At 47.7% G+C, this 18,328-nt stretch overlaps 2 protein-coding genes and 1 long non-coding RNA gene across 6 annotated transcripts in view; all 3 read left to right on the top strand.

The window, feature by feature from the left end:
- The window catches only part of SEPTIN5 (septin 5), a 42,262-nt gene extending 34,928 nt beyond the window's left edge, over nucleotides 1-7,334 (top strand). For all 4 annotated transcript variants that reach the window (XM_014253899.2, XM_014253900.2, XM_005524374.3 and 1 more), the window contains exons 8-11: nucleotides 324-420; nucleotides 1,691-1,826; nucleotides 3,360-3,462; nucleotides 3,765-7,334. In XM_014253899.2, the coding sequence (XP_014109374.2) occupies nucleotides 324-420; nucleotides 1,691-1,826; nucleotides 3,360-3,462; nucleotides 3,765-3,821 (393 nt within the window). In that variant the 3' untranslated portion in view covers nucleotides 3,822-7,334. The remainder of the gene's footprint in view (nucleotides 1-323; nucleotides 421-1,690; nucleotides 1,827-3,359; nucleotides 3,463-3,764) is intronic.
- Nucleotides 7,335-7,439: 105 nt separating this feature from the next.
- GP1BB (glycoprotein Ib platelet subunit beta) lies at nucleotides 7,440-11,360 on the top strand. The gene is made up of 2 exons (XM_014253722.2): nucleotides 7,440-9,049; nucleotides 9,665-11,360. Exon 2 carries the CDS (start codon nucleotides 9,897-9,899, stop codon nucleotides 10,512-10,514), a length of 618 nt encoding a protein of 205 aa, XP_014109197.1. The 5' UTR covers nucleotides 7,440-9,049; nucleotides 9,665-9,896; the 3' UTR covers nucleotides 10,515-11,360.
- A 4,027-nt stretch (nucleotides 11,361-15,387) lies between these two features.
- LOC148182754 (uncharacterized) lies at nucleotides 15,388-16,358 on the top strand. Its single transcript, XR_015774209.1, has 3 exons — nucleotides 15,388-15,587; nucleotides 15,701-15,802; nucleotides 16,215-16,358. It is a non-coding gene; the product is annotated as an uncharacterized LOC148182754 (long non-coding RNA).
- Nucleotides 16,359-18,328: the final 1,970 nt, after the last annotated feature.

Genomic DNA, 18,328 nt, shown 5'->3' with positions numbered 1-18,328 from the left:
CACTTGCTTGGTGTCCCAGCCTCTTTGCTCTGGCTTCCTTGTAGAGCTTCCCCTTAATGAAGAGATGCAGGCATCTGCAGAGACAGAACTCTCAGGACAGCTGAGATCAGGCTGGGAACTAGGCCACCTGTAGATCCCAGTGCTTTAGGCTTTTCTCTGCAGCTGGGTTGTGGTGCCTTGCTCTGTGGCACGTGTGGATGTCCCTGTGCCTTTCCTACCAGCACCTTCCTCCTGCTATTCTGCTGTGCCTGAGCTTGGCCCTGGAGAAAGGATCCATGGGCAGCTGGGGGCTGAGCTGTGCTCAGTGGTGCCTCTCGTTCCAGGAGAGCGCTCCCTTTGCCGTCATTGGCAGTAACACTGTGGTGGAGGCGAAAGGCCAGCGGGTTCGTGGACGGCTCTACCCCTGGGGCATTGTGGAAGGTAAGCATGGAGCCTGGGAGCGCTGGGAGGAGCGGCAGGCAGGGATGGGGCAAGGACAGACAGGTGTTTCCAGGGATGGCAGGAGTGAGCTGGGACTGTGTGCCACCTTTGACATATGGCAGGGGACAAGGTAGGGTAGAGACAAAGGCACCAGGACTGGCTCAGGAGATCTGTGTTACTGGGAGTGTATCAATAATCCTCCCATTGCAGACTGAGGAAGAGAGGCTTCATTGTGAATGGATGAATGCCTAAGCTTTAATGTGCCCTAGGACAGTGCTTCTTATTAAGCAGTGGAGGCTGGGCATTGCCTCCATTGTTGATTTTCTGGGAGAAGCTGTTGCCCTCAACCAAGCAATCATAAACTGATGCATTCCCTCCTCTGCTGCTGCTCCTGTAAGTGCTGGAATTGCTGGGCTGGAGGCTGTGCTGATGCACAATGTTTGTTTCCAACTTTTTTCCTTTCTAAAGGGTGAAATTTCATAAAGCCCTTAGGCCGAATAACCCTGAAATGGATTTTGCTGCTGTTGCTGATTTGCCCTTGCTGGTTTGTTGCTTTAAGACCTTGCTGCTTTAAATCCCAAAAGCTTGTGTTTGCACTCATGGGCTGCTGCTGGCTGCTTGGGCTGCCCAGCTGTTGGCTCTGCTCCCTCAATGGCTCCAGAGGGGGCTGTGCCTATTGGGATGCTGGCATTTGGCAGTAGGATCAACTTTGTGAACCCCTGTGCCTGATACAGCTGATTTTCCCCAGCCTGTGAAGAGGCAAATAGAGAACATCACAGCAGCACAGTGCTTCCCACAGCACTGTCTGGAGCTAGGCTCCCCATGGCAACAGCAGCTCTTTCAGCTCTCTGTTGCCTGCTCTTGGCTTTGCCCCTCAGGGACTGATGTTGTCCACAGGGGCCTTTTGATAAGTCCTAAATTGTGATGAGACAAGCAATTTACCTCCTGCACCAGCTGTGCTCACTATGTTTATAGCAGTGACCTCCCATGTACATGGGATCCTCTCTCAGAGCTCTGCTATATGTGCTTCTTTAATCCTTTTACACAGAAAAGGTCCTGTGAACACAGTGCCTTCAGCAGCCTGGCCTCAGTGTTGAGAAGTGCACAGCACCATTGAGGGCTGTGCCAGGGCAGTGGTGGGGGACAATGAGGAAGGAGCCTTGGGGTGGGGTTTTAGTCCAGTCTGTGTGTCCAGGAGCTCAGAAGGGGCTCCCTGGAGAGGCCTGGTGGGGTGTGATATCCAAGCACTCTCCTGTTGTCGCTTCCACAGTGGAAAACCAGGCACACTGTGACTTTGTGAAGCTGCGGAACATGCTGATCCGGACACACATGCACGACCTGAAGGACGTCACTTGCGATGTCCACTATGAGAACTATCGAGCTCAGTGCATCCAGCAAATGACCAGGTGGGTCCCCACCTCTATTGGGAGGGGTTGTCACCCTCTGTGGAGCTGGAATTACTCTCACAACAGCTGTGAGGCTGTGGATCTGCTGGGGACTTGCTGGGCTGCAGCCTCCAGGAATGGCACTGGGAACTAAAATAGCAAATCCAAGCATGTTTCCCACAGTCTGAACCCAAGGCAGGAATGCTTCTGAGAATCCACATTCCTGTCTGAGGATTCCCCATGCAGATATAGAGAAATAGGCCTAGAGGTTCTTTTGAAGAGCTGATTCTTGCAGGGGATGAAATACATCCAGCCTAATAAAATGGGATAAACCATCTCTCTGGTGAGTGATAGCTTTGTGCAGTGCTGAACAGGAATGCATCCTGTGGTCTGCAGCTATGTCTAAATAATAGCATGACCCTTGGGATGCTGCTGCTTCTCAGACAACAGGATCCAGGCAATTAGTGAGACATCTCCAAAGATTTCTCTGCATTGTCTTCTCTTTGCATTTGATTCTCTGTGGTTTTAGTCAGAATGATCAGAAAACAGGAGAGAGAATACTCACAGACTTCTCGTTTGAGACCTCTATTTTTCCTTCTCCCTTTCATGACTGATATACTGGTGAAAAAATTTGGGTTTAAGTAGGTCTTGGCTCCTCTGTTGTGAACCATTCCCTTCACTTCCTGCCAGCCCTGGCTGGGCAGCTCTGTGCTGCCACGTTGCAGAGCAGAATGGCTGTACTTCAGCAAGGAGCAGTCCTGCATGTGTGCCAACGTGCAGGCTGGCACATTCTCCTGACACAGTGTATCCCAGTACTTTTGCTTAGCAGACGAGCCTGGTTTTTTCAGCAGCAAGTATATGGAGTCCCAAAATAACTATGTTAAATGCTACAGCTGGGTGAGCAGTGTCACAGCTGCTATTTAGGTAGGCTGTGTGTCTATTAAAAGAAGAGCACAGTGAAAAAGTGGTTGCTATGCCTAGAGAAAGCTTCAGTTTGATACAGTTTCTCACGCCATGATTAGTTCCTTGCCAGTGAACAAGTTTCATAAAACCAGCACAGGGACATTTCTAGAGAGTCATTTTGGTAAGAGATCCTAAGCTCTGAGGCTGGGTTCATCTCAATAATGAGCCAATGGTGACTCCAAGTGGTGAACATGTGTAAGTGGCTTCTCCAAGTTGTAATTTCAGCCCAGACTCCTTTGGCTACTACCATTCCCTCCTCATGTGCTGAAAGCTCCTGTCTTTTGAAAGAAAATCACCTCCTTCCTATATCCCCTACCTGCAGTCATGGGCACCCCAGCCCTCAGAGCAATGCTGCTGTGCTCTGCCTGTCTCATGCCTCCCATGTCCTGAACAGGAGGTCTCATTCTCCATCCAAGTGCATGCCACAGCTCTGGACTAGATTGCCCTATAGCCCCTCCACTTTGTTGGGTATGTGATGTTGTATTGCTGGTGGCTCTGCCATGGGGAGTGACAGTCATTGTGTGGTGGTAACAAAGCCAACCATCCTGAACCATGAGTGACTGCTCTTCCCCTCTCTCTCCATCTCTCTAGCAAGCTGACTCAGGACAATAGGATAGAAAGCCCCATTCCTATCCTGCCTCTGCCAACACCAGACACTGAGACAGAGAAGCTGATTAAGATGAAGGATGAGGAGGTGAGTACCATTTCTGCCTGTGCCTCCTGGGTGTTGGAACTGGGATCCCAGGAGTTTCTCCAGGGTTACCCCATAGAGGTGGTCCTGAGGCTTCCCACTTCTGTGGGCTCCTGGGGTGCAGGACAGGGTGTGAAAGGCTTCCTCTGTCAGGGAAGCGTAACTCCATTCCACCCAGACACAGGTGCCTCTGTGCTCATGCAGGAGTTAATACTCTCTGAGGAATCCCCTTGTCTGCTCCAAGGGGCTGACACAGTGTGGATCCACCGGTCCCTTTCTGACTCTCTCTTCTGTGTCTCCTGCAGTTACGGCGGATGCAAGAGATGCTGCAGAAGATGCAGCAGCAGATGCAGGATCAGTGAGAGGCAGGTACCTGGAGGGCAGAGGGGATCCCCCAGTGACCATCTGAGACCTGGCAAGAGCTGTGAACGTTTAGAAAAGGTTTCCTATTGTATAGAGACTTGTGGGCAAGAGCTGCACCCGCACCCTCTAATTTATTAGCAGCAGTGCTGGCTTTTTGACCAGCTGGATTGTGGAGGAGGCTGTTCACTTAACAGTTTACTGATGTGTATTTCTTTTTTAATAATATTCTTTAATTTCTTTTTTTTTTCCTCTTTTTTTTTTTTTAATTTTTTAAAGAAACTAGCCTGGGATGTCTCTAAAAAAAATAAGAAAAGAAAGAGATCCCTCTTTCCTATGTACTAATCTCTAGTTTGGGAATGCTCTGGTATTTAAAGTCCTGGTTTCTCTGGTGTACAAACTTAGAGTATCTGTGTCAATGCACGTAAGTGTTTACTCCCAACTGAGGTGCTGTGCCCCTGTCCCTGTTCCCCTTGTCTGGGGCCAGCACAAGCATTGTAAAGGCAGCCATACCCTTCTGTGAGTTTGACCTGTGCTGCTTGGGCTTCTCAGCCTTGGGACAGTGCTGGCCCAGAGAACTGGGGCTGGGAGTTTCTCTGTGCACTGACCTGCTCAGGAGTCCTGATGATTGCCTGGTATCCTGTCCAGGTTTTTATAGGTTTTTTGTTTAGTTGGTTGGGTTTGTTCTTCTTATCAAGAAAACTCCAGGATGTTTGCACTGAGCAACAAGAGACTGAGTGCCTTGAGGCTGGTTAGAAGAAAACTGTTCTCGGTTACATCTTTCTGGCAGAGAGGCTGTGTTGTTGACTATTGCCTGCAAGGAGGTGATGAGAATGAGCACCTTTCCTGCCATGGTTTCCTCCCACAGCAGGCTGGAGGCATTGGTAGAGGAACCCTAAGGCCCTGCAGTAGCAGGGTGAGGGTGTTTTGTTTAGCTCTCCTCAGCTGCAGTGTGTCTTCAGTGTCTGCTCTGAAAAGCCCTGTGGCATCCAGAGCACTTGGCCAAGACTGCTTTGAAGGGGGTAGAAACCCTAGGGCTGAAATTCAACCCCAAATGCAGACCTGTCCCCTATCCCCAGGCTTTGCAGTCCCACAAGCACATTGCTGGCTCTGAGTTTCTCCTGAGGGAAGGGGCAGTTTTTGTAGGCTTGTATCAGAAATCTGCAGGCAGTCTGTGTGGGCAGGTGTTGTGTCAGCCTGGCAGGTGCAGGACTGCCATTGAGTGGGGCTGAGCAAGCCCAGCAGGCTTGGCTCTTGCTCCCCTGCCCTTCCCCCAGGCACTCGACCCTTCTCCCCCTCCTTATTCCTTGGCTCTTCCTGCCCTAGTGCTGGGAAGGCTGGTGGGTCTGCTGGGCAGAGATAAAAGCACTCTTTGGGCAGCAGCTCTTGTCCTGTTCTTGCTTCCTGCAGTATTTTTAACTTGAGTCCAGCCAGAGCAGAGCCCTGGAGTGTGATGTGCCTGGCAGGGCAGGGCTCACCAGCAGCACTGCCACACTCACAGGAGTCAGGGCTGTTGGAGGGAGAGACACTTGGCTCTTCCCTCTGACTCCAGGGAATGCAGCCATGGGCTGGGCCCTTCTGCTCCTTGGCTGACTCCTCCGTCCCCTTTCCCTTTTTGTATCTGCTCCTCCATCTCTGGCTCTCCCCAGTAGATCTCCCTGGGTAGGAAGCACAGTGTTGGCCAGAAATAGGCAGGCCCTAGATTCTGCTACTGGGCACTGCATTTGTCTGATTCCTCCCTGGTGCTTTAGAGTCCCAGTCAGGGTTTATCCAGATGGTGAGTAGGTTGGCTGGTTCCAGTTATTCACTGTACAGAGCCTCTGCTCAGCCAGAGCATGGGCTGTAGGGGCAGGGGAGAGACCCTGGCACCATGTGGAAGGACAAAGTAAGGATGGAAGCCCTTTGACAGAACTGTGCAAGCTGGGAAATAGCAGTGTTCAACAATGTTCGGGGTTTTTTTTTCATGTTCTCCTATTTTGGGCTCATAAGTGGCAGTGCCATCCTAGGAGAGCAGAAGGATTCAGCTTGACTTCAGTAACATGAAGGACCAAGGCACCTGAGAGGAAGTATAACCTTTCTTTGCATGATGTGCTTAATTGAGCAGTGGAGTAACCTGAAACAGGAGCTTCCTCCAGGTTTTCCAAAAAGATGGAATTAAAGATGAGTTCTTGGCTTTATCTGTGCTAACATAAAAGGGAACATCTTGAAGTACCTGTCCCCCCTTTTCTGACACTAATCTTGGTGAGGATGATGTTCTGTTGCAAATGAGCCCTGTCCACCTGGACATTTTCCTCTTTCAAACAGATTAATTCATAGAAAATAAAGGAGACCTTTTCCCTTTAGCATGGACATAGAGCAGCTGACATCTTTCATGCTGGGCTATGCACTGAGATGCCATGTGCTGGTGAAAGCACAGGGTAGACTGGTCACAGGCAGGCAGGGCTGCTGAGGCTGGATCTGCCCATCCCTCCATGTGGGGAAATCTCCATCAGCTCAGTGCATGTGCCTCCTACAGAAAGTCAAGGGTCACAAGCCTGTCCTCTACAGAGAGCTGAAGACTTTGGCTACCAGCTGGCAAAGATAGTTCAAGTTGCATTTAGGAAAAACACACAGGAGTGAGGCAGCGGAGATAGCAGAGGGGTGGTGGTACCACTGAAATCATGTCTCCGTGTAGGAGGTTCCCTGCCCTGAGTGCTGGGATTTAGGGACTGCTTGGAAAGATTGGTGGACTCTAAATCATTAGAGAATTATTTTGGGGGACATCAGGGATTCAGATTCTGGCCTGGAAGGTGGAATCTATTTGTTTAAGGAGTGTGTTGTACTGTGGCATCAATTCTCACAGTAAGTGGAGAAGAGACTCCTGAAAGCAGGGAGTTTGGCCATGTGCCTCTGGCAGTGAAAAGTGTGGATAGGAAAGTAATTTACTGCCTTCCCTTTCACACAACCCTCCACAGTCTCACACGCGATCCCTGCACCCCCTGGCACATTCCCATGCCTCTGCCAAGCTTTGCCCTGCTGAGTGAGTGGCTGCAGGGATGGTGTCCCACTCTACAGCTATCCCAGGCTGCAGCTGGGGCTGTTGGTATATCTTGGCCCCTGTGCCTGACAGGATGGATCCATGGCATGAACTCCTTGTGTGCCACTGCTGTGCTGGTCCTGCCTGTGCAGTCCTTTGCTGCCTTCTTGCATGCCTCCCCTCAAAGGAGGGGCCTCCTACTCCTCATGCTGTGCAATGGCATTCCCTGCTCTTCCTCACAAACCCTGCTGTGCTTTAATGCTGGCTTGCTTCTGCCATGCACCTTCCTCACCCCCTGCTCCATTCCTAGGCTCTATGTTTCCTGTCCATCTGTTGGGTTATTATATTTTTTTGTAAATTTCTGTTTGAACATTTTGTCATTGTGAACAAAGAAAATGAAACCTTTTAAACATATCCATTTTATTAAATGATTATTGTTATTATTATTAATGTTTACTACCTGAATTGATCAGTGAAATAAATACATTCAAAAATCCAACCTTTTTCTGTTTGATTTTCAGCCCCCTTCAGCACCATTGGTGATACATTATAGGCAGGAGAGAACAAAACTGACCCTGTTTCTTCTTTTATCTAATTCAGTCAGAGCAAGTTTCAAGCAGGCTTCCTGCATGGGATTTCTGGCCTATTTATTACAGAAGCTAGCAAGATGATCTTGAAGGTTCTTCTGTATTCAAGTTTCCTCTAGGAGTGGTGTCTAAATCATCAGTGGTCAGCTGGGCAAGATCCAGTCCCAGGAAATCCAGTTTGTAAGTAGCCAGGAGAGCATTGCCAAGTCCATGCAGAGCCACAGTGGGTCTGGCTCTAGATCAGCTCCACACCACACCTGGCCTGAACACCTGCCTGTGAATAAACATAGCACCAAACACATCAGATGAGGTAAGTTTGCTGAACGAACTTACCCTGTGGTAGTCGAGCTGCTCCCAAGTGGAAAGCAGGCCCTGCAGGAAAAGCTGGGTTAGTTTGTTAGCCTAAGAGCTCTTTCCCACTCTGCCTGGCCACCACAGTGAAACAACTGGAATTATCTGCTCCAATTTTGTAGAAGTTTAAAGTTTAATTGTTTTATTTAGAGCATATAAGAATTTCCCTTGGTTAGGGCCACATTCTAGCATGTTTTGCACTCTCAATTCTCTTAATATGAGCACATTCAGGGCATTCATGATAGAACGTCCATGGAACAATGTAACAGTTGAGTTCAATGGGGCAACAGTTTCACCACGTGATTCTGGTGGCATTAGGCTAATAAGTGTAGTGCTTGCCTGGTCAGGCTGACCGCAGAGAAATGTCAGTGAAGATGCAATGGCCATGAGAAGACGTGAGTCTGCCTGAATGTAGTTTTGACCCTTGGACTTACCTGTTCAAGTATTTGTGTAATGCAGCTTCTGAATAAAGCATGTGGTCAGTCTTTCTCAGTAACTGCACTTGTTACTTGGGCTGTGGGCTCACTTGGATGCCTGAAGAGCAATTCCTCAGAGCACTGTCTTTCCGACTCTGTTGGCCTTCCTGTGAACCCAACTAGTTTTATTTTGATGTAGACAATGAAATGCCAAGAGTAATATTTTACCTGTATAATGATCGTGAGAGGATGCAAGCGTCTGAAGAATCTTTCTCTGGAAAGATGGATGGACTGGAAGACCATGTCTATCAGCAGATCTTTCACTAATAAGTAGTAGATTTGTGTCACTGCTTCAAGGGAAACCTGAGGGCCAGCACCCAGAAAGTGCTAGGTGTCACCACTCTGCCAAGCTTTCCTGATGTGATGGCAAACCAAAGGTCACAGTGCTCAGGGAGTATGGTACAAACCAGTAACATCACCTTCCAGTCTGAAGTGCATTTTGAGTTATTATGCCATTGAGATGAGTAACATTTCTGTTGGGCTAAACCTGTTGGCCCAGAATCACAGTTATCAGTACTGGCAGCATATCTCCCACCAAATGTGTTCTTGTGAGCAATGTCAGTTCCCATTTCTTGGAAGACTTAATGAAGCCTCAGCTTCCGGTGACATGCAGCAGACTTGCAGGAAGGCCTCATGTGGGCGGTGTCCCTGGGATGAGCCTGACCCTTATCTTGCCAGCCAGCTGCAAGGGGATTATCCGGGAACACAGCTATGCACACACTCTTGCACTGGCTGGACTGCCTCAAGCCCTTTCTCTTGTGTTGTAAAGCCAGCAAGAAAACAAGGATTGAACTGCTCTGGTAAGTCAACAATGCCACCTTCTACTCTTTTTTTTTTTTTTAATTTTAAATTGATTGACTATTACAATGTACAATACGAAAAACAGAAAAATGCTGCCTTGTTGCAGGTATGTGTAGTTGCTCTCTTGGAGAAGTTACAGCAGCTCCTGTTCAGCAGTGGCATGAGACTGTAACATAAAAAAAGCTCATTGACTCATGTCTCCCAGCACAGGTGATTATTCACCTGCTGGAGCAGTGTCCAACATGAAAAATTCCATTGGCCTCCATCCTCAGAGATCAGCGCCCTCTCTGCAGCCAAAGACTGTTTTATCACTTTTTTTCAAGGCTGGAAAGGCTATTTTTAGTAAATGTGTTTCTGAATCTCCCGTTACAGTTGGCATGAAAGAAGCTTTGCTTACAGATGTAATCCAGAGCTATGATAAGGCATGAGAAATTTCATATTCTAGTTTTTGATTCCTTGACAGAAATTTTCTTGGCTACCATGATAATGTATTGCCAGTAATGCTGAAGACACAAGCAGCTTTTACACACTTCCAAGGACTAGTGAAAATGTTGTATTTGATGGCTTGCAGCTAAGCCTTCCAGTAACCATATGTTCATATTTCTCAAATCCAGGGTTGGAAGACCATGAAAATTCCTTCTCCTATAGTGAGAGACCAAGAATTTGCTCTCTTTTAACTCTGTTCTTTTCAGAGCTCTCACGTCTCTGGTAGAGGACACCAAATTCACCCAACTTTAGAAACATCTTCAGAACAAAACAACAAACGACCTTGTCTGTGGTGTCAGTCCTGGATTGCGTGGTGTTTGGTCTCTGCCTCATCCAGTCTCACCAGGGAAGTGTTTGTAGATGAAAATGAACGGTGGAATACTCTTGTCCCTTCTCGGCTTCCTCCCACTTGTGACACCCATATGTCCTGCTCCATGCAAGTGCACCACCAACATTACTGACTGCTCATTGAAAAACCTGACTGTAGAAAATCTGCCCATTGCTTTCCGTCCTTCAGCTGAAATCATCCACCTCGGTTCCAACAGGCTCACCTCTATTCCCAATGGGCTCTTTGACAACCTGGGGAGCCTCCAGGTGGTCTACCTGCAGGGCAACCCTTGGGAATGCACCTGTGACATCCTCTACTTGCGCTCCTGGCTCCAGTGGCAGCAGAACCGGAGCCAGTACAGGGATGTGAGGTGCAGCTCCCCGGAGCACCTGCAGGGCCGGATCATCGCCTACCTGACAGAAGATGAGATCATCTCCACATGCCAGCACTGGTACTGCAGCCTGGCTCTCCTCTCTCAGATCTCTCTCTTCATCCTCCTTTTTCTCCAGGGTATCTTGGTTATCTTCATCATTGTCTACCTGCAGAAATTTCGGAGAATGACCGCTGAAGCCCGGAGCACCACCCGAGAGCTAGACCAGTGGGTAGACCCTTGGGCATCTTCTTCAGTAAACCCCTCCAACAATGATTAACATCACAAGACAGTGGACCCTCCTCCCTTTGGAGGACACCATGTCAAAGTCCTGTAGTTTGTGGTACCCAGAGGGGACAATTCAGTACAGCATCTAATCCTGACTGCAGTCTGAAGCAGGATTTGAACTGATCAGACACTTGCTGTGTTCCTAAAGAATCAATCTTCTGTTTTTTCAATGCTTTTAATTCTTCAGCATGATCTTGACTGCTTGTCTGAGCTGGAAGTGGTTTGATATACTAAGGAAGTCATAAACTACAGCAACCAGAACTGACTCAAATAGCACATAAGCTCATACGGGCTCCTGTGCTTGATCCCTCCCCTCCTACTGTATTCCAGCCATATTTCCCAGGATGCTTCTGGTTGTGCTGGGTCAAGTGAGGACAGAGGTGGGCAGTGAACTGTTTGAGTACTGAGCTAGGACAATACACTGAGCTAGGAGAAATAGAGTTTCCTTCTATTGCCACAGACAGCATTAAGAGCTTTCGACTAGAGATTTAGTCTTCTCCTGCCTTGGTTTCCCAAGTAAAAGGGAAAGGAAATACCTTCTTGCTTGATGCATCTTTTCCGGTGTTCTTCTGGGGAGGGAGGGCATGTCTAGAAGCCCACTCATTTTACCTTATCTGAATTCCTTTTAATCTACTTGAGTTTTAATACTGACTTAAGTGAGTGAGACTGGGGCCCTGAATCTTTACAAGAAATTCATCCTGAAGACGAGAATTGTTTGACTGTGCCTGTATGGCACCTGGCATGAGAGATCTGGTCTTGAGAGACTCAAACTGCAAACTCCACTGATGTGCCTACTGCTGTTTATAGTGTCCCTTAATTGTTTTTGAAATAAAGCAAAATCGAAATAAAATGATGCATGATGATGCAAATGGCTTATTTTTCTATTCTGCACTGGGTGTATTGCATGCTGTTGTCCTTGCTGGAGTTCCTCACCCTCAGACTTAGTGCCAAGCAAAACAAATCCAGAGGGCAGGTTACAGAGTGCGCTGTAGTGTTAAACTTTGGCAGCTGCTGGCTTCTACCATGGGCCAGGATAAACAGGGAGTTTATTCTAAAGGCACTGCTGGCTGCTTATTTTGTGATGCAGCTAGAATGAGCATTTGGTGGAGCCAGCAGGCTGTGGGGTGAGCAGCGGGTGAACAACCCGTGCCCTCCAGCCCCCAAACCCACTTCACAGGGTGTTCATTCCCCACTCGGCTCACACACAAATGGAGCTCGGCCACGAGAAGAGCCCTTTGCCCAGGGGCTGCGGGCAGAGGTGGTGGCAGGGGATGGGGCAGGATGGGACAGTGGCCAAACAGATGGGGGAAGGTGATGGGACATGGGACAGTAAGGGCAGTAACAGAGCAGTGACAGGATATGGGACACGTGAGGGCAGTGACTGAACAGGTGGGGACAGTGGTGGGACCCGGGACGGGAGGGGACAGTGGTGGGACCCGGGGCAGGAGGGGACAGTGGCGGGACCCGGGGCAGTGACAGAGCACCGCCAGGCGGCGCTTCCCCGCGGCCGCCGAGCGCCCCCTTGCGGCCCGCCGGCCGTTGCTCCAGGCCGCTGAGGGACCCGTGATGGGGGAAGGAGCTGAAGGAGCCGGTCCGGGCATTCCGGGGCTGCCTGAGGGGAAGAAGGGAGTCCTGGGGCTCCTCTGCCTCAGGCAGCTTCATCTCGGCTCAGCTCAGCCCAGGGAGCCGCGCTAGCCCCAAACGCAGCAGGTGTCGCAGTGAAAAGCCCCAGGTGCTCGGGGCGGCGGTGCCGATGGAGCTGAGGCGGGAAGATGGAGGCCTGTGGGTCCCCTCACGGGCAGCGCGCGTGGGGACGATGGCTGAGAAGGACGTTCCCCACACTGTGTGTGCCAGCCTGCTGAGGTGAGTGACATGGGGCTCTGCCTTGGGGGTCTCCTCCTGCCATTTCCTTGCTGTGTCCCGTGTCCCTCCAGCACTAACCCCTGTGGCATTGGCCTGACTGGATGTGGCAGTAAGGCACCCAAGGAAATGGGGTCCAACTCAGATATCTTTTTTTTCTTCTGGTGATTACACTGTGCAGGACTTTACCCAATGCACCTCTAGCACCTGTATCCCCTGCAATATCACCATGACCATGACTTCCAAGGAAGGCCACAGGTCCACCAAGGAGCCTCCTCTGTGGAGAGGTCCAAATTGGTGCTCCATGAGGCCCCCAGTGCTCTCAAATCTGATTTTTAAGTACTGTTGTATTTTTTATGTTATTTTTTATCCCTGAGGAACTAATTTCCCACAGGAATAGTAAGCCCTTTTTCTGACTTGCTGCTCCTCATTGTCCTTTCTCCAGAATCAAGATGCAGTTGTGTAAGGAAGTAGCACAAGCCACTGTCATCCTGTCACCCATTCCTTCTCATTCCTATTGGTCAATTATACTGCTATTTTAATATTTTATGCCTATGGTTGAAGTCCTTTTCCTTCACTAATATATGCAAGAGATGTGGAAGACCATTTGCTTGCCCAAGACTTTGCAGAGTGTACTGGTGTGACAGAATGAATCCCCAGGTTTGCCTGCAGATTTTTAGCTGAATTTACCTGGGTTAGAGGATGTTGCTGGTGCATGTGGGCAGTACTGGCAGGCACAGGTTCAATTGCCGGGAGAGGCTGGACTGGGAGCAGGCACAATCCCAGCCCTGTGACTGCTTAGTCTGTTAACACTGCCATGGGCTGCTGGAAAACCTTCAGGGTTCAGTGTATCCAGAGAGAACAACTGCTGACTTCAGTTTTGCTTTCCTGAGCAGGCAGGAGGGCTCCTGACTCTGCATCATTAAGTCTTGGCACATGGAAGTTTAAAAGCCTTTTTGGCATTATTTGCAGCTGTGTGACCAACCATGGCACTGTGATAATGAATTGCACTGAGTGCAGAGTGATTTGTGTGCCATGGCAGCATGTCTAATCCATAAATCTAGAGCCTGCATATCTTGCCTTCTCCTGGCTCAGGAATCTGCATGTCACAGATGCTTTCTTGTTCTCCTACCCAGTGGAGGATCTGCTGGGATGTCACTGAAAAGAGAACTGGCTTTCGTTCTGAAGGGAGACACTGTCCAAGAAGGCACAGATGCTTTGAAGGGAAGTAGCAGTGAAATATGGCAAACATAAACACAAGCTATTAAGCTGCTCTGCAAATAATTTTCTAGTATCAAGGCCAATACAAACCCATGGCATGCAAGGTTGGGCTGCCAGGCTTGCTGAACAATCTACTGCTTTGCCAAAGGTTCAGATGCTTCAAAGAAGCTCCTTTCTCTGAAAGTTACCAGGTTAAAGATGCCTGGGAGACCAGACCAAGGTATTTGCAGTCTCCATGATGCAGAGCTCCAAACCTGAGGTGTCTAAAAAGCAGGTCAGCACTTCCTAAGTGGAGAACCAGATGGTTGGTAGATGACATTGGGGAAGGCACACTGCTTTTTTCTTCTTCCAAATGCCTTTCTTTTCAGTTATCTTCAAGGTGACTTCTCTGCATGTTTTGCAGAGGAAAAGAAGACTTGAAAGCATAGCAAGCTGATTTTGGAGCCTAGAGAATTTTAACCCATAATCCTGCAATCCGTGTACCATATGGTGGTAGTGGTTCTGTCTTGCTTCAAGATTGCTGCAGGCCTTTGTTTACAGATTGCCTGGGTCCATGTTACCCTTGGGAACCTGCCCCTGTTCTACTACTTACACTCTCATGGGTTCTGCACTCTCAGGCGTGTGATGAAAATATCACATCTGTACACACAGGCAACAACTCATTATCACCAAGCAGGACTGGGACAGGCCAATTCCATGCAGCACTTGGAGATTAGGCAGTACTTGGAGACAGTATGGAGGAAAGAGCTGGAGAAGTGTGGCACATCCCTCTCATATTGCCAGAGCTGTGTGCTGTGCGTGTGCCCAAGTGAGAACTTTCCATGGATGCCGTAGTGGCAGCCTGATCTGGGATTTGTTGCATTGTTTACAAGTCATAAAAGGCATTTTTCTTGGTCATGAATATGAGGCTACCTGGCCTTCTCTAAACCCCTCATTTCCCTTCAGGATTGAAGCATGAAGGGCATCCCAGAGAGTGCCAAGAAAACAGTGTTGATTCCACATCATGGGACAGACATCTTATCTGTCCTAGGGTACATGGGAAAATAAGTATTTTATAAATATTTAGAAGTAGCTTTTATGTTTTTTTATCTATATATATTTGCATATGAAAACCAAGGCTGCCTCAGGTTCATTTGCCTTATTTTGGAGGACCTTAATGGGGAGCACAATTTAATCTAACAGGATTTTGCAAAAAATTAGTTATCTTGGGGAAGTGCATTGAAAGCAGCAGGTTGCAGTGTTAAGGTTTGTTCTGAAGGAAGTGTGTGTGTGTACTTATTGTATGTCTAGGTAAAGTTACATCTTGGAAAGACAGGATAGAGCACTACTGGAGGACATAAAAGATTTAAGTGGGTTTAGTTAAAAAAAAAAAAACTCCTCAAATTACCCTACAAATTAAATCTACAAGTAATTTTTTTTTCCTATTTCTTTATATATCTCATGGTTTGCTTCTTCTCTGAAATATTTGTGACTTTTGAGAACAGAATATGCTGGGAGGTATTTCCACAGAGGAAAATTAACCTGAGAGCTACAAAACAAAAATGCCAGGAATGCCCTCTGTGGATACCGAATGGTTCAGGCTGTGTAGCTGACCTGCCCTCCTGGTCTGTCACAGCTGATGATCACTTCTAACCTGCCCTGTCACAGCTGTTTGCTACCACATCAGTGCCATTCCTTTTGCATGGGAGCAGCTGTGCTCACTGAAGGAAAGTCTGTCTTCACAGCCACTACAGTACTGACAATCACTGCGGCGTGCTCGGGAGAGGGCAGCAAATCACTTTTAAACTCATGTTTGCTTTGACTAGTAAAATACACATGAGATTTGGGCCTGGGAGAGGGTGAAGGCAAGTGTGATGTGTGTCTGCCCAGAGGGTGACAGGGATACTCTAGACTTAGTTGCCCAAGCAGCAGACATTGCTTCTTGAACCAGTAACTACTAGGCAAAAAGCTCCTTGTTGTTTCAAAGCATCAGACTGAAACAGAGGTAGGGGAGGAGGTTATCATTATGATGGTGTGGCCATGATATAGAAATAGAGTTGTTCTCTGTGGATGTTTACTCTGATAAGCTTTGGAGGATGGAAATCCATCTTTTGGCAGGTGGTAGAAAAGTCCTTGCCGTTGCGACTGAGTGGTGAGAGCAGTGAATTTTCACTGACATGCCTGTTGGAGATGAGAAGGTGCCTGGAGGATGGGTGGGAGGTAAGTGCTCTCAGAATATCCCAGGGCCATGTAGGACAGAGGGCTCAAAATTATTGGGGTTGGCTCTGTGCATCTGTGAGACAGAAAATGCAGAGGCTGAACAGGCAGCTGTGTAAGCACCCATGGAATTTAAATGCCCCTGCACCAGGAGGAGCTGTGGGGAGCTGAAATCTTGATCAAAGGACTGCGAAATACCAACTACTCCTGTTAGGACTCCTAACCTTTGACTTGGCTGTCTCTCATAGGGTATGATAAGGGATGTGCCTGTGTTTGGGGAACTTTTGTCACCAGAAGCTTTTACCTCCAGCATTCTCGAGCTCACCAAAGGATTATGGGGGTGCCCACACTTGCTCTGCATCTCCATTACCTGATCTTTCAACACAGTGTTAGCAAGATGGTTTTTTTTCCCCAGGATGAGACTTGAATTCCCTCCCATTGATCATGGCCAAAGAAGAAAGCTGAAATGGAGATTTTATTCCAGAAACAATGGCCCCCTTATGTGCTGTGTCGTGATCTCTCTGAATGAACCTGCTGGTGAAATGAAGGCTTTTCCCTGGGCAGGTTTGTACCTCTCACAGGTGAATCTGCATATTAAGTCAGCTGTCTTGATTCCTGCAGGGAGAGAGAAGAGAAGTAAAACATGAAATCTTTTTTCTGTGGGGACTGAGACAAAATGACAGTCAGTGGGACTTGGACTTTATATTTAGTTTCCATAAATCTCCATGTGCTGCAGGGAATTTGTCCCCATTAACACCTAAAAAGTGAAGGGCAATTTTCCTGTGCAGTTTTCTGCCTTAAGACACTTCTCTCCAGGTCCAGCCCAAAGCCTCCTGCCTGGGATGGCTGCTCACTTCCAATCAAATTGCTGTTGTCCTTCTTGCCTCGTCCCCACTCTGCTGTGAGCTGCTACCTGTTCTGTCAGTACCTGCTCTTCCACACCCTTTCCACTGCTGTTGACATTTCCCAAGTTGTACATAAAATACAGCTTGCTGCTTTCCCATGTTTGGCTCTCTGATGGCTGAGCTGCAGCAAACCCACCAAACTTATTCATTTGATCATCCAGTGCAGGAGGCTTTGAAAGCAAGACCTTGGTGTTCTTGATTACTTCCTCTCCTGTCGTCCCCTCTTGCCACTATCCATCAAGAACGGCATTTTAATGATCCCTTTGCTTCTTTTCCTTTTTTCCTGAGACTTCAAAGAGCACAAGAAGCAGCATTGTCATTTCTGGGCTGCCTAAATGAAGGGAAACTCTCTCCAAGTGCTGCATGTGAATTTCAGTGTCCAAATTCCCATGCAGTTTCCTACAGTACATCAGGTAGTGTTTTGTATCCCATCCATTGCTGGATTTGAGAAAAAAAAATACTGTATTGGTTTCTGTTTCTGTGTTGAGAGGAATAAAGATATATGTTCACAGCAGGTGGAGATGGAGAGAGGGCATTGTATTGTCTGTCATTTGAAAATATGAGATGTATTTTCCTGTGTGTATACCTGAAAGGAAGCTCAGTAAGTGCAGAACTCTGTGGTGATGTTCATGCTCTGGAAGAAGTCAGCTGTAGGTAAGTTGCTCTGTGTTGCAATAATCCAGTGTCCTACTTTTTGTACCAGATGTGCAGGAAAAAAATAATTTGGAGATGCAACTGCTGAAAACATGTGAAATCTGAAGGCAGTGGAGTGAAATCCTAGCCTGCTCCATTGTGCCATTGACTTCAGTAAAGCCAGGGTTCAGCTTTTGGAGAGTGTGCTGGGCCGTGCACACAAACTGCCAAGAGGAATCTCTTTAAGAAGATCCAATGCAGGGAGGCCCAGCTGTGGGGCAAGGGCACTGGATTATGCATGTCTTGGTAGTGTAACATTAGTTATGTACAGTAAGGCAAGTATTTCTAAAACTACAGAAAACATTTGAGTCCTGTCAAAATAAAATAAAATTGGGGTGAAGGCTGGGCACTGTGTTCCCTAAACTTGTTCCAGTAATTAATTAGCTGTGGAAAAATTAGCATGTAATTTCAATCCCTGATTGTCTTCAAGTTTCCAGCATTCCTACCTTGCCTTGCCTTTATCTGTAGATGTCTGTAGGGCCCCATGTACTAGGCACTCTGTGTTCCCAGGGATGGGAAATTGTGAAATCCATGTGGGATGGGAAATTATCTCGGATATTTCCTATCTTAGAGGAAAAAAAAAATCTATTTTGGAAGCGATTCAGCTAAAACTCAGAGCATACAACTGGTGCGTTCATCTTCATGCTCACTCGCCTGCCTACTAGCAACACACTTGACTTTCTAAGTGAAAAATAACTTTAATTCAAAAATTGGACTTCCAGTATTTGTTAACTGGAAAAAAGACATCTAAATAAGTCCGCTGATTTATATTTTTTAATCCATGTCTTAAAAATAGATGCATATACCAACTGTTCCTCGGTTGTGCCAAGCTGAGGGTTTTATATTAAGAAGTAGTTCACAGAATGGTTTCCACCAGCTTTGTATCTTACACAGCCTGGAGGCTCTGCCTGCTGAAGTGTCTTTGATTGCG

Source organism: Pseudopodoces humilis, chromosome 20 (assembly GCF_049639895.1).
Source record: "Pseudopodoces humilis isolate 2021_Gansu_Grassland_sample_001 chromosome 20, ASM4963989v1, whole genome shotgun sequence".
NCBI classification, from domain to species: Eukaryota; Metazoa; Chordata; class Aves; order Passeriformes; family Paridae; genus Pseudopodoces; species Pseudopodoces humilis.
This window is presented reverse-complemented; position numbering and strand designations above follow the sequence as displayed.